The 14551-nt window shown below is 42.4% G+C and overlaps 1 protein-coding gene across 1 annotated transcript in view; it reads left to right on the top strand.

The window, feature by feature from the left end:
- Positions 1–13904, top strand: part of NAALADL2 (N-acetylated alpha-linked acidic dipeptidase like 2) — a 937508-nt gene extending 923604 nt beyond the window's left edge. The window contains exon 14 of the mRNA XM_075341533.1: positions 13288–13904. Within this exon, the coding sequence (XP_075197648.1) occupies positions 13288–13486 (199 nt within the window). The 3' untranslated portion in view covers positions 13487–13904. The remainder of the gene's footprint in view (positions 1–13287) is intronic.
- The last annotated feature ends 647 nt before the right edge of the window (positions 13905–14551 follow it).

Below are 14551 nucleotides of genomic sequence, written 5' to 3'. Positions count from 1 at the left end.
GGAACATTACCCTAGCGGCAACATCCACCTACGAGTCGAACCACAAGGCCCAGCCAGACCATGTGCCTCAGGCACCTGCCTATGTCCGCTCCCCTAAGAGGTAAGGATACGGACAGCAGCCGAAGCTGTAAGGTAAAAGAACGCTACCCTGCCGGTAGCGCTCACCTAGCATAGACAGAGGAATGCCTAGAGGAACGCGCACAGAGCGTCTACTCTTATGCATGAACCAAGAGGACTGAGCGCCATGCGGCGTGTGTCAGGGTCTTATATAGACTCTGTGCCTCATCCAAGATGGAGGACACCAGAGCCAATCCGCTGCCAGAACGACAGGAGTGACGTCATGCTGGCCTATCACCGAGCAAGGCATCACAAGCACATGACCAGCGACCAATCGACATAGAAGGTGTCAGAGACATGTGACCTCGTGTCAGCGATGATGTCACCCGCACATGTGCAATGGATCCAAGATAGGACTTAGTCTCCGGCGCTCGCACATGTGCAGTAGCAAGAAATCTGGACTTAGTCTCCAGTGCTCGCAGCAACCGTAACACCAGGTGACATTACACATCTGGTATTAACCCCATATATTACCCCGTTTGCCACCGCACCAGGGCGCGGGATGAGCTGGGGCGAAGCACCAGGATTGGCGCATCTAATGGATGCGCCACTTCTGGGGCGGCTGCGGCCTGCTATTTTTAGGCTGGGGAGAGTCCAATAACCATGGACCTCCTTAGTCTGAGAATATCAGACCCCAGCTGTCTGCTTTACCTTGGCTGGTGATCCAATTTTGGGGGGACCAATACGTGTTTTTTTTTTTTAATTATTTATTTAATTTAAAATAACAGCGTGGGGTGCCCTCAGTTTTGGATTACCAGCCAAGGTGAGGTTGCCAGCTGTGGCCTGCAGGCTGCAGCCGTCTGCTTTACCCTAGCTGGCTACAAAAATAGGGGGAACCCTACATCATTTTTTTTCTTTCATTTTTTTGGCTAAATACAAAGCTAAGCACCCCTTAGTGCCACATGAAAGGCACCAAAGGGTGCAAAATTACAAAATGCAGGAGAGTGGGACATTATGTGTCTTTCTGCCATTATAATGACAGAACAGACTGATATGAAGTGCACAAGCACAAGAAAATCACCAGAGCGCTCTACGCTGTGAAAAGCAGTAGAAAATGGCACTGGAGTGAACATGTGACCGCCTCATGTAGGATGAAGCTATGGATCCAGGGTAAATTTATGCATTTACCCTCATTCAGTTTTTTTGCAGTACACAAAAAAAACGGAAGGCACACGGATGACAAACAGATGACATACGGACCGTCTACGGAACGAAAACGGATGCCACACGGATGCACCCGTGAAAAAAAACGGACTGTTTTTTGCAGACCACAAAAATGGATCGGTCGTGTTAATGTAGCCTTATTCTGATCTGCCATTTATAAACAGCAGGCAGAAATAAGTGAATAACGCCCCCCGGCGTCAGAAAATCTCCGGGGTTTCAGGGCTAGCTGAGACCCTGGAGATCATGATTCAGGACGGTTTTTCCAGTCCCCGCTCACGTGATCACAGGTATACAGCGTATACCGATTATCACGTTACAGTAAATGACAGCGCCGGTAAAAAATTATTTATCTCCCATCTGGCATGAACAAACACTTCTCCACTTCTTCTCCACTTCTTCTCCACTTCTCCACTTCTTCTCCACTTTTTCTCCACTTTTTCTCCACTTTTTCTTTACTTTTTCTCCACTTTTTCTACATTTTTTCTTCACTTTTTCTACATTTTTTCTCCACTTTTTCTCCACTTTTTCTACATTTTTTCTACATTTTTTCTCCACTTTTTCTCCACTTTTTCTCCACTTTTTCTCCACTTTTTCTCCATTTTTTCTCCACTTTTCTCCACTTTTTCTACATTTTTTCTCCACTTTTTCTCCACTTTTTCTCCACTTTTTCTACATTTTTTCTCCACTTTTTCTCCATTTTTTCTCCACTTTTTCTCCACTTTTTCTCCACTTTTTCTCCACTTTTTCTCCATTTTTTCTCCACTTTTTCTCCACTTTTTCTCCACTTTTTCTACATTTTTTCTCCACTTTTTCTCCACTTTTTCTCCACTTTTTCTACATTTTTTCTCCACTTTTTCTCCATTTTTTCTCCACTTTTTCTCCACTTTTTCTCCACTTTTTCTCCATTTTTTCTCCACTTTTTCTCCACTTTTTCTCCACTTTTTCTCCACTTTTTCTCCACTTATTCTCCACTTTTTCTACATTTTTTCTCCACTTTTTCTCCACTTTTTCTCCATTTTTTCTCCATTTTTTCTCCACGTTTTCTCCACTTTATCTCCACTTTTTCTCCACTTTTTCTCCACTTTTTCTCCACTTTTTCTCCATTTTTTCTCCACTTTTTCTCCACTTTTTCTCCACTTTTTCTACATTTTTTCTCCACTTTTTCTCCACTTTTTCTCCATTTTTTCTCCATTTTTTCTCCACGTTTTCTCCACTTTTTCTCCACTTTATCTCCACTTTTTCTCCACTTTTTCTCCACTTTTTCTCCATTTTTTCTCCACTTTTTCTCCACTTTTTCTCCACTTTTTCTCCATTTTTTCTCCACTTTATCTCCACTTTTTCTCCATTTTTTCTCCATTTTTTCTCCACTTTTTCTCCACTTTTTCTACATTTTTTCTCCACTTTTTCTCCACTTTTTCTCCACTTTTTCTACATTTTTTCTCCACTTTTTCTCCATTTTTTCTCCACTTTTTCTCCACTTTTTCTCCACTTTTTCTCCATTTTTTCTCCACTTTTTCTCCACTTTTTCTCCACTTTTTCTACATTTTTTCTCCACTTTTTCTCCACTTTTTCTCAACTTTTTCTACATTTTTTCTCCACTTTTTCTCCACTTTTTCTCCACTTTATCTCCACTTTTTCTCCACTTTTTCTCCACTTTTTCTCCATTTTTTCTCCACTTTTTCTCCACTTTTTCTCCACTTTTTCTCCACTTTTTCTCCACTTTTTCCCCACTTTTTCTCCACTTTTTCTCCACTTTTTCTCTATTTTTTCTCCACTTTTTCTCCGTTCTTTTTCTATGGTCGGTCTACCCATTAGCTCTGCCATGCATAGTGTAGCTCTACACCTACTGCACATGTTACTTTATGATTGACATCTCTTTCGTACCAGAGCTGTCTAAGCCTACTCTGACCCCATATTTGTCATTACTATATTGTCCTTGTACTGTATTATGACATTTGTATCATGTGTTTCATTTCTTGCTGTGTTGCAATTTTTTTGCTGCATCCCAATTGTACCTCTACATTGTTCGAGTTTATGTTATTGTTCTCTCACTCCTATTTGATACTGATTATTGTCATTTTTAATGATTACATGCAGATAAGTCCAATCTGACGAAGGCTCAGGCCGAAACGTCATTTGTAACTTGTTTTGGACAAAAACATATATGCTTATGAAAAATTTTTTTTTCTTAATACGGACCAATAAAGAGTGATTTTGCATTATTATCCGTTGTGACTTACTGACTTAGTCTGGGAGATTTAGAGTGCCGAGGTTACTCACTAATTTTATCTATTATTACCTCTGAGCACCTATATACCAGTGAGCAGAGCTTCCTCTACAGTGGTTCTTCTGATTAGGCATACCCTTACCTCATGAGCAGGGCATTGCAGCTTTGGTAGCAACCATTACGACATGGACTCTGCTGCTGTGGACCCGGGGAGAGTGAGTGCAGATTCATTGCACCCACACTCCTCACATGAAGGGTCCGCACTCCTAGAAAATGGGGGATACGTTCCCTGAGTGTCTCCCCCCCATATTCTAGACGGTCCAGAGTCGTCGTGGGACCCCTTTATTTTTTTTCTTACAATAAATTGGTGAAAGAGGAAATGTTTTGGGGACTGTTTTTTCAAATAAATTTCTTTTGTCGATTTTTTGTTTTTGTTAGTACTGACAGTTTATGATGTTGGGTATCTAATAGACGCCATGACATCACAAACTGCTGGGCTTGATCTCAGGTGACTTTACAGCTAGTATCAACCCGATTTATTACCCCGTTTGCCACTGCACCAGGGCACGGGATGAGCTGGGGTGAAGCGCCAGGATTGGCGCATCTAGTGGATGCGCCACGTCTGGGGTGCCTGCGGCCTGCTATTTTTAGGCTGTGAAGGCCCAATAACTATGGACCTTCCCACCCTGAGAATACCAGACCACAGCTGTCCGCTTTACCATGGCTGGTGATCCAATTTGGAGGGGACCCTACTTTTTTTGTGTAATTATTAATATTTATAAAATAATTATAAAAAAAGAGCCTGGGGGGACCTCCACATTGGATCCCCAACCACGGTAAAGCTGCCAGCTGTGGTTTTCAGGCTACAGACGTCTGCTTTACCCTAGCTGGCTATCAAAAATGGGGGGACCCAACGTCATTTTTTTTTAACTATTTTTTAAATAGAAAAAATTAATGGTCTTCCCTGTATTTTGATTACCAACCAAGGTAACGACAGGCAGATGGGGGTGGCAACCCATAGCTGTCTTCTTTATCTGCGCTGAGAATCAAAAATACCGCGGAGCGCTATGTCATTTTTTTTAAAGATTTATTTTTACAGCACTGTGATGTCCAGCAATCAAAATACAGGGAAGCCCATTTTGTTTTTAGTTATTTAAATAAATAATTAAAAAAAATATATATGGGCTCCCGCTGCATTTTTTGTATTGCTATCTAAGGGTAATCCAAACAGCTACTGGCTGCTAACCCCCACTGCTTGGTGTTACCTTCACTGGCAATGGAAAATCCAGGGAAGCATTTTTTAATTTTTTGGCCAAAAAACTACAAAAAAAGGACGTGAGCTTCGCCATATTTTTGTATGCTAGCCAGGTATAGCAGGCAGGTGCTGGAAGAGTTGGATACAGCGCCAGAAGATGGCGCTTCTATGAAAGTGCCATTTTATGAGGCGGCTGCAGACTGCAATTCGCAGCAGTGGGGCCCAGAAAGCTCAGACCAACCTGTGCTGCGTATTCCAATCCCCAGCTGCCTAGATGTACCTGGCTGGACACAAAAATGGAGCGAAGCCTACGTCATTTGTTTTCTAATTATTTCATGAAATTCATGAAATAATAAAAAAAGGGCTTCCCTTTATTTTTGGTTCCCATCCGGGTACAAATAGGCAACTGGGGGTTGGGGGCAGCCGTACCTGCCTGCTGTACCTGGTTAGCATACAAAAATATGGCGAATCCCACATAATATTTTCAGCAAAAAACTTCTGCATACAGTCCTGGATGGAGTATGCTGAGTATGCTGAGCCTTGTAGTTCTGCAGCTGCTGTGTGTCTGTATGGAGAAGAGCAGACAGCAGCTGCACAACTACAAGGCTCAGCATACTCCATCCAGGACTGTATGCAGAAGTTTTTTGCCCACCAAAAAAATGACGTGGGCTTCGCCATATTTTTGTATGCTAGCCAGGTACAGCATGCAGCTACGGGCTGCCTCCAACCCCCAGTTGCCTATTTGTACCTGGCTGGGAACCAAAAATATAGTGAAGCCCTTTTTTTTTTTAATTATTTCACTTATTTCATGAAATAATTAAAAAATAAATGACGTGGGCTTCGCCCCATTTTTGTGTCCAGCCGGGTACAACTAGGCAGCTGGGGATTGGAATCCGCAGCACAGGTTAGTCCGAGGTTTCTGGGCGCCTCTGCTGCGAATTTCAGTCCGCAGCCGTCCCAGAAAATGGCGCTCTCATAGAAGCGCCATCATCTGGCGCTGTATCCAACTCTTCTAACAGCCCTGGAGCCGGGTGGCTTGTTGGGTAATCATGAGTTAATACTGGCTTTGTTTTACTAGCCAGTATTAAGCCAGAGATTCTTAATGTCAGGCACGTTTGACCCGGCCATTAAGAATCTCCAATAAAGGGTTAAAAAAAAGACGCCACACAGAGAAAAAATACTTTAATAGAAATAAATACACAGACACATTAGAGACTCCATCTTTATTACCCCCTTGTCAGCCCAATAAGTCACCAATAAACCAGCGCTGATAAGAGGTTTTTAATAGAGGCTTAAATTATAAGCAGCAATTTCAGCGTTCCAAGTGCCTTTAAATGAATTTGAAGAAACTGCACTTCAGGATTGTAGTGAGGATTGTAGTGAGGATGAGGTGCCCCAGCCCATTACTTGATGGGCTGGGGCACCTCATCCTCACTACAATCCTCACTAGTGTAGTAGTAGTGATGATTGTAGTGAGGAGGAGGTGCACCAGCCCATCATGGGCTGGGGCACCTCATCCTCACTACAATCCTCACTAGTGTAGTAGTAGTGACGATTGTAGTGAGGATGAGGTGCACCAGCCCATCATGGGCTGGGGCACCTCATCCTCACTGCAGTCCTCACTAGTGTAGTAGTAGTGACGATTGTAGTGAGGATGAGGTGCACCAGCCCATCATGGGCTGGGGCACCTCATCCTCACTACAATCCTCACTACAATCGGGAAGCAGCGTGCAGCCTTCACTCCGTGAGTGATCAGTGTTGCTAGTGGTAACAGCGGTAACGCTGACAGACGCGTTACCATAGCAACGGTGCTCCCGGAGCCGCGGTTAGCGGTGTCGTCACCGCTAACTGCGTTGCTATGGCAACGGTGATCTCCGTTAATGACCGGCTGTGTCAGCCGGTCCCTAACGGAATGGGGAGTCGACCGTGTGCTAGAGCATATCACCGGTACACGGCGATACACAAATGTGCACCGTGTACCGGAGAGATGCACTCGCAGGTCCTACATGACGTGTCATAGTCAAGTGACCAGTCTGTAGCCAATGAGATAATAGCCACGTGACTGGTCACATGGCTATTTTGACGTCACGATAGGTCCTGCTTCTCTGCTGGCAGTGCCGGTCACCGGGAGGATTCAGCGATCATCGGATGGAATAGCGGCAGGAGACAGAGTGCAGGAGGGATCGCGGGGACCGGTAAGTGTTATGGCAATGTTTATTAACTGTTTGTGTACATTTATCATGCATTTTTATGTGTTTGTGATTGCCTCCCATTATAGCCTATTGGTTCGAGTTTGGTTCGTCGAACCGAACTCGAACGGGACCCCCGTTTGGCGAACCCACCTCGAGCCGAACCGCGACCGGTTCGCTCATCTCTAGTGATGGCACACCAGGAATATAATGGCAGTTGGCGAACAAGTACCGAAGGCTGGGTACTGGCCATCTAAATATTATGATTGAGGGCCAGCTGCTGGCTCTTTAAAAATTATGAGTGATATAAATGTTATCAGTGAAGACAGACTGTTGGCCCTCTAAAAATTATGAATAAGAGATGGCTGCTGGCCCTGTAAAAGTTGATTGAGGCCCACCTGCTGGACCTCTAAAAATGAGTGAGTGCCACATGATGACTCTGTGGATATGGTGAAAGAGGAGGAGGGAGACAAAAAAAATAAACTATAAACAGTAATACTTTTTTGGGGTTTGTTGGGGTGTATGGGAATACACCAGAAAAAAAGAACATTTGAATTGGCTTTATGTTCTGCTGTTCTCATCCGCTAGGGATGAGAAGTCAGGGCCAAATCAAGCTTTGTTTACTTTGAGAACAGTCAGCCTGTTAACATTTTTAGTTGAAAGGCTTAAGCGCCTATCAGTTATTATGCCCCTAATGGCACTAGAAACCTACAGAATCAATTTAAGCATTGAGAGAGCTGTGAATGTGGTCTTCAAGACTTTTGATTTTGCTCAATTCTGTGGTCAGTAAAATTATGAATAAGGGCTGCCTGATCGCCCTGTAAAACTTTTGACAGATGGATGCAAGATAACCCTGTTATGGTGGAGGAGGAGAAGAAGGAGGACCCGAAATATAATAAACTATGAGCCATATAACCTTTTTGGGGTGAGAAGCAGTGCATGGGATTGGATTTACAGTCTGCTAACATCATTTTAATCTGCTGGAGTTGAGAAGTAGGGAACAACTCGGGCTTGTTCATTTTGAGAACAGACAGCCTATCTGCATTTTCATTTGACAGGTGGCTGCACTTATCAGTTATTATGCCCCTGGCATTAAAGCCTATTAAATGAACTTAATCAGAGAGGGAGCAGTGATTGCAACCTGCAAGCCTCAGATTTGCCTCAACTATGAGTAAAAATATATATATTTTTTTTAATTTATTTTTTTCATACAATGGAAGAAGTCTCAAATGTACCTTTTGTGTGAATAAATGGATAAGTTCCTGCCACATGGTTCATGAATTTTTATTAGCAAAGGTCTCCAAGAAGATAAAAAAAGTTTGGAAACTCCTGCTTAAATTTACTTAAAGCGTTGAGGCTGTCTGATACTCTTAGCTATACAAATAGAGAACCCCGGCACACAGTATGGAAGGAGAAAAGCAGTCAATGGTTCTTGTTGTGTGTTCTAGTTTTATTCAAAAAAATTTTTTCACAGCAAGTTGTAATACAGTCTTTTCATGACAACAGGGAGTTGCATTAAAGTCCGACGTTTCGGCTCTTAATCGAGCCTTCACCAGGGACAAAAAAGGTACCGTACTGTTGTTGTACTAAATGGGTCCTATGTACAACACTAGGAGATAAGGAACTAACAAGTTCGAGGGTCTTTGGGTCTCCAAGAAAAAGGATTTTAGTAGCTGGATGTAGGTAAGTACAAAACGTGATGGTGAAACTCAACTTATTATATGAGTAGGTAGTGGCTCATATATGGTAGAGGTATAAGGTGTGCTTGGGGCACATATACGTTGTTGCGCTGTATGACAGGAGGTTGTTTCAGGGTTAAAGCGTGGGTCTACATTTCATGATCAAGCAGTGGGTTGACTGCCCAATGAATTATACAAGAGAGAGGGCTGCAATATAACATGTCACTATTATAGCCTTGTAGATCAGATAAAATACGGTATAGAAACAAATGATCACGTACCTACAATGGCAATGAAACGGTTGGATGACCGAGGAAAAGCCAACTAATCATATGAGTGGGCAGTGACTCATGTATGATAATGGGCACCCACAAAGCGATTCACAGGCGCTTCTAGGGCATTGGCTTATCTTCGGTCTTAACCGTTTCACTGCCATTATAGCCCTCTTTTTCTTATAATCTGTTGGGCAGTCAATTCACTGCCTTGTCATGGAATGCAGACCCATGCTCCAACCTTGAAGTAACTTCTTGTCATACAGTGCGACAACACACAAATGCCCCAAGCACACTTTATACCGTTATCATACATGAGTCACTGCCCACTCATATGATTAGTTGGCTTTTCCTCGGTCATCCAACCGTTTCATTGCCATTGTAGGTACGTGATCATTTGTTTCTATACCGTATTTTATCTGATCTACAAGGCTATAATAGTGACATGTTATATTGCAGCCCTCTCTCTTGTATAATTCATTGGGCAGTCAACCCACTGCTTGATCATGAAATGTAGACCCACGCTTTAACCCTGAAACAACCTCCTGTCATACAGCGCGACAACGTATATGTGCCCCAAGCACACCTTATACCTCTACCATATATGAGCCACTACCTACTCATATAATAAGTTGAGTTTCACCGTCACGTTTTGTACTTACCTACATCCAGCTACTAAAATCCTTTTTCTTGGAGACCCAAAGACCCTCGAACTTGTTAGTTCCTTATCTCCTAGTGTTGTACATAGGACCCATTTAGTACAACAACAGTACGGTACCTTTTTTGTCCCTGGTGAAGGCTCGATTAAGAGCCGAAACGTCGGACTTTAATGCAACTCCCTGTTGTCATGAAAAGACTGTATTACAACTTGCTGTGAAAAATGTTTTTTGAATAAAACTAGAACACACAACAAGAACCATTGACTGCTTTTCTCCTTCCATACTGTGTGCCGGGGTTCTCTATTTGTATATGGACTATTTTTCCCCCGAGCACCAGGTCTAATATAGTGAGCCCAGCTTATTCCTTACTGTTGATACTCTTAGCTGGCACACAATGGAACTACCACCCATTTTAGCTTGAGCAAATTCAAAGTCGCATGTTTGAAGGTCCTTGTTGTGCAACTTGTACTCTGAGTAGTGGCTTCCGGACCCCTTGTTGTTGGCCAAAAAGTCCCACTCTTTCTAAATTTAAATCTTTTCTGAGGCCCTACTCTACCTGTGTTCCATAGTATATTGGAATTCCTGCTTATAATTTTTGGCAGTCCTTGCACATAGTGCATAGACTTTACGAGTATAGGAGTACCGCTCGTCCTAAGTGGAGAAAAATGCAATCTCCTGACTATTCTAGGGTGTATTGCAATCCTTTCTTTCAATTTTTGATAGGTGTTACATAGGCTTCCCCAGTCTAGTAGTCACACTCCTTACAAATTGGGGAAAAAAAATGAGAAAACTCATGTGCCTGACCCAGGGCCGTAGGGTACCCGGGCTTTTAGTTATTAGGGGATTGTCACAGGTGGCTGTGCCTGGTCCTGTGACTCTGGTGGTAGTTAAAAGAAGTCTGGTGAAAAAAATAGCAAAAATAAATAAAATAAAAGTGTGTTGTGACGCCACCTATTGTTCCCGGTAATATTACCGGTGCTGCTTGCAAACTTCCAGGTAATGATAAAGCAGCTAGTTTGTCAAGCTCCCCATAGGTGGACCGATGTTCCCGGACCCTTAGGAAGGATAAAGGCAGCTTATCACAGGAGTCTTGATACCGGTTTCTTCAAGGCCACTGATGTGCGGCTCCCCATGTTCAGGCAAACGAAGTCCATAATGAGAGTTGTACCTTTGATAACAATAGCTGTCACACACACCGGGTATTTCTTTCTGTACCTTTACTGATGCTGTTGGCAAAGTTAAGTCCTGGGTACAATCCCGGTGGTCAGGTGGCAGTTAGGATTTCCACATTCGTGATTTATGAGGCCTCCTTGTTATTGTATCTTTGTTTATGTCCTGGGCTGTCTAAAACCTGGCACTTACTTCTCCTTTATCTCTCACTTGTATAGCAGGTGATGAGAACCGTTCTCCTGGGCACCACTAACTCCGCTGTGGTCCCTGGCTCTATTGATGGCAGTGCTACAAGTGTTCCAGCACCAGAAGACTGAAGTCTCCTTCGCTCTCCATTTTTTTCTTCTGGGCCTGAATGAACCCATGCAGACTTGGACTCCGATATCCGGGTTGCTTCTTCTGGGGTGAACTGAACTGGTCCCTCAGCCCTTTTTCTGTATCGCTTCACCTCTGACCCTCACACAGGATCTCTCACACTTTACTCGACTTGACTGACTCTGCCAACTGTCTTTTGACTCGCCCTGACTGGAGCTAACTGGCTCAGACTGGAACTAACTGACTTCCCGCCCACTCACCTCAGACACCTCACCTACTAAGTTCAACCCCAGGCTGGTTTCAGGGACAGTGCTCACCACTATACAAGCTCAGCTGCACTAGACCCTAACCACGGTTTAGTGGAGTGTTGTGATGAGTCGGTCTGTGTGAGTGTGTCATGTGAATTCTTCTAATGTGGAAATCCCTTCCTGCACCTTCCAGGTGTTACTGTGGCTACTTAGCCATAGGGTGCCACACATGCACATGATTACTTTTCTTTTTCTGACAGAAATGGAAAACTGTTGCATATTGAAACAAGGAGCATATCAATCCTTTTAGCATTTTTGCAGCATTTCTCACCATTGAAAACAATGACAGTGCAAAAACTAAGCAAAATGCTACATGTGAACATATTCCAAAGAGTGGAGGAGGGAGTTCTCTCTAGTTAAATCTGCCTTCTATAAAAGTCATTATAGAGGAAAAAATGTTTCCTAACATTTTTTTCCTGTTAAATCCATGTTAGCTTTAGTTTGGAATGTTTTATCGTCAGTCTGTAATAGTGATGTAATACTCTGACATCCTGAAGGGGGAGGAACGGTCAGCGTCACAGCGACGTCACACAGTTGCCGGCCAATAGAAGCGGGGGGGGCGGAGATGAGCGGGGCATAAACATCCCGCCCACCTCCTTCCTTCTGCATTGGCGGCGGCCGCAGGTAAGCTGCAGTTCATCGTTCCCGAGGTGTCACACGGAGCGATATGTGCTGCCTCGGGAACAATGAACAACTGGACGTTCAATTTTTAGAAAATGAGCGACGTGTCAGCAATGAACGAGAAGGATGAGTATTTCTGCTCATTCATAGCTGTCAACCGCTACGATACCGGATGTGTGTCACTTACGACATGACCCCGCCGACACCTCGTTAGATATATCATAGCATGTAATGCCCGCTTTAGGAGGGTTGATGCTACTTATAAATTGTTGTTAGTGCCATAAAATCATGTCCCTAACACATTTCACCAAGCAAACATAGGCAATAATAGAATATAAGTCAAAATGCAGCTAACAAATATCCCTAAAAGGTTACTTTATTAAATCATTTAAAAGATCTAGTCCCCACCAAAACCGCATTTATCACCTGTAAGTGTGTCTGCTGCATTACTGGGCAAAATAGTCTAAAGAAATTTTCGTGTTCTTTTTTAATTTGCAAACATTAAACCTCTCTTCTTTGTTAAAACCACTAAACTAACATGGATTTTTAGTGAGCTAATTTATGGTAATAAAATACTATAGCATTCTGATGCTATGGAGTGCATGCAGCCATGAAGTGAAAATAAGGCGTTCGGCAGGCAAGTACTGGGTCTGTGTCCAAGAAAACATAAAAGACTGATTGAATGATGTTTTATAAATATAGGCGCCCTGATTGATAAAACAGGTTTTTTGCCATAATTCTGGGATTAAACTGTTTGAAATCTTTCAACATTTTTTGATCTCTTAATGCGTCCTCCTGTTAACTCCACCCAGTTCTTAAAAGTGGGCAAAACCAAACTATGACAAAAAAACCTGAAGTCTCTTGCTGGTGTATATTTCTTAGGGTGCGCTCACACAAGCCGCACAAGTTTTGCATTTCATCACCCTGCGTGGCCACACATTCTCTGGACAGGAGCGTGTCAGCTGTATAGAAATACATGCAGCCGACCCATTCCAGGAGAGAAGCCGGCCATGCCAGGTGATGCGATTTGATACTCGTGCGAGTCATACAGCTCATGTGAGCGCACCCTTATGGTGATGCTCATAGACACATCAAGTTCACTAGGAGGTGCACTCCTCAGGGAGTTTGACACATCTTATGCCTTTGTCAAGACCAGTATGTAGGACAAATAAATCTGGACAATAGTGTTCAGTTACATCTGTAGTGTCAGTCTGGCATCTTTTCTAAACAAAGTTCATATTATATTTCTCTGTATATTCTTAGAAACTAACAATGTAATAACATTTTTTATTTCCCATTTTCATCCTTTAGAAACTTGTTGTACAAATTGGATGAAACCTCTATTCGGTTTTCGATACTTCAAGAAGCACAAGAGCATTGCAAGATTACAAAGTCAAATGAAACCCTTATGACTGCTTTGCAAGAGGTGTTGAACTGCATTAGCTCTGCTCAGTTGTATTTCAGAGAAGGTCTACACCTGTTTGAGAGTGACTTGGAAGAAAAAGCCTAACAGGTTATTTTAGTCTATAGCCACATAAATATTGCCCCACATAAATTCAGAAAAGGTCAAATTTAACGAATCGGTAAAGCTATATCTAATTCTATATGAGGCTACAAACAGTAAACCCACGCAGAGTTACAATCTTAATATAAATTTCTGCACACAGGTGACTGTTATTTCATAGAATGTGATGAAACAGAGTCTGGATTTCATTAAAAATTGGACAAGTTTGCTTTTCTTCCCTGATGACTTGTGAAGCAATTGTGTAGGTGTTATAATCTAAAAGTCAAGTCCTACAGATTGAGATTTCCTTTGCATTGGCTTCTATTGTAGGTTATTCTTCTGATGAGATTTTATAAGAAAAGTGAAGAATAAGATTGAAAAGCAACAGATATTTTCTTAACAGGAATTCTCTATATTAATATTTTTTTCACTGTGTTCTTGCCATCTGTGTTTTTATGTCTTAAATAAGACCTTTAATGAAAAAAAGCTCATTTCCACGGTGATTTATTAATGAGTGCAAATGTATTTAATGTGTGTTTTATCCTTATTAGGGATGAGCGAACCCACACTGTAAAGTTCGTGCTTCGTACCATATTGCGGATGTCCAGGTTGGGCTCGAACACAGACTTTTAAAAAAAGTCTACATGAAGAGAAAAAATCCGCTTGGAATCCGTGGTGGCATTAAAATTTTAACTTTTAATAATTACTTTTAAAAATAGTTCATCACACCGTCATTGTTAATATCAACTGCATAGATTATTACATGTGAGAACAATGCGTTTCAGCAGCGATGCCTTCTTCTGGTCTAAGACCTGAGACCAGAAGAAGTCATCGCTGCCGAAATGCGTTGTTTTCACATGTAACCATCTATGAAGCTGATATTGACAATGCCGGTGTGATGAACTATTTTTAAAAGTAATTATTAAAAGTTAAATTTTATTGCCATCACGGATTCCCAGCAGATTTTTTTCTCTTCATGTGGATCATTATATTGTGTTGCTAGCTATCCTATATCCTGTTTGGACCTGGTGGAGGACATTACAAGGATTTATTCAGACATACCTTTGTCAT

This window comes from Anomaloglossus baeobatrachus, chromosome 3, assembly GCF_048569485.1.
Source record: "Anomaloglossus baeobatrachus isolate aAnoBae1 chromosome 3, aAnoBae1.hap1, whole genome shotgun sequence".
Classification (NCBI taxonomy): domain Eukaryota; kingdom Metazoa; phylum Chordata; class Amphibia; order Anura; family Aromobatidae; genus Anomaloglossus; species Anomaloglossus baeobatrachus.
Note: the sequence above shows the minus strand (reverse complement) of the source record. Positions and strands in the feature narration are given on the sequence as shown.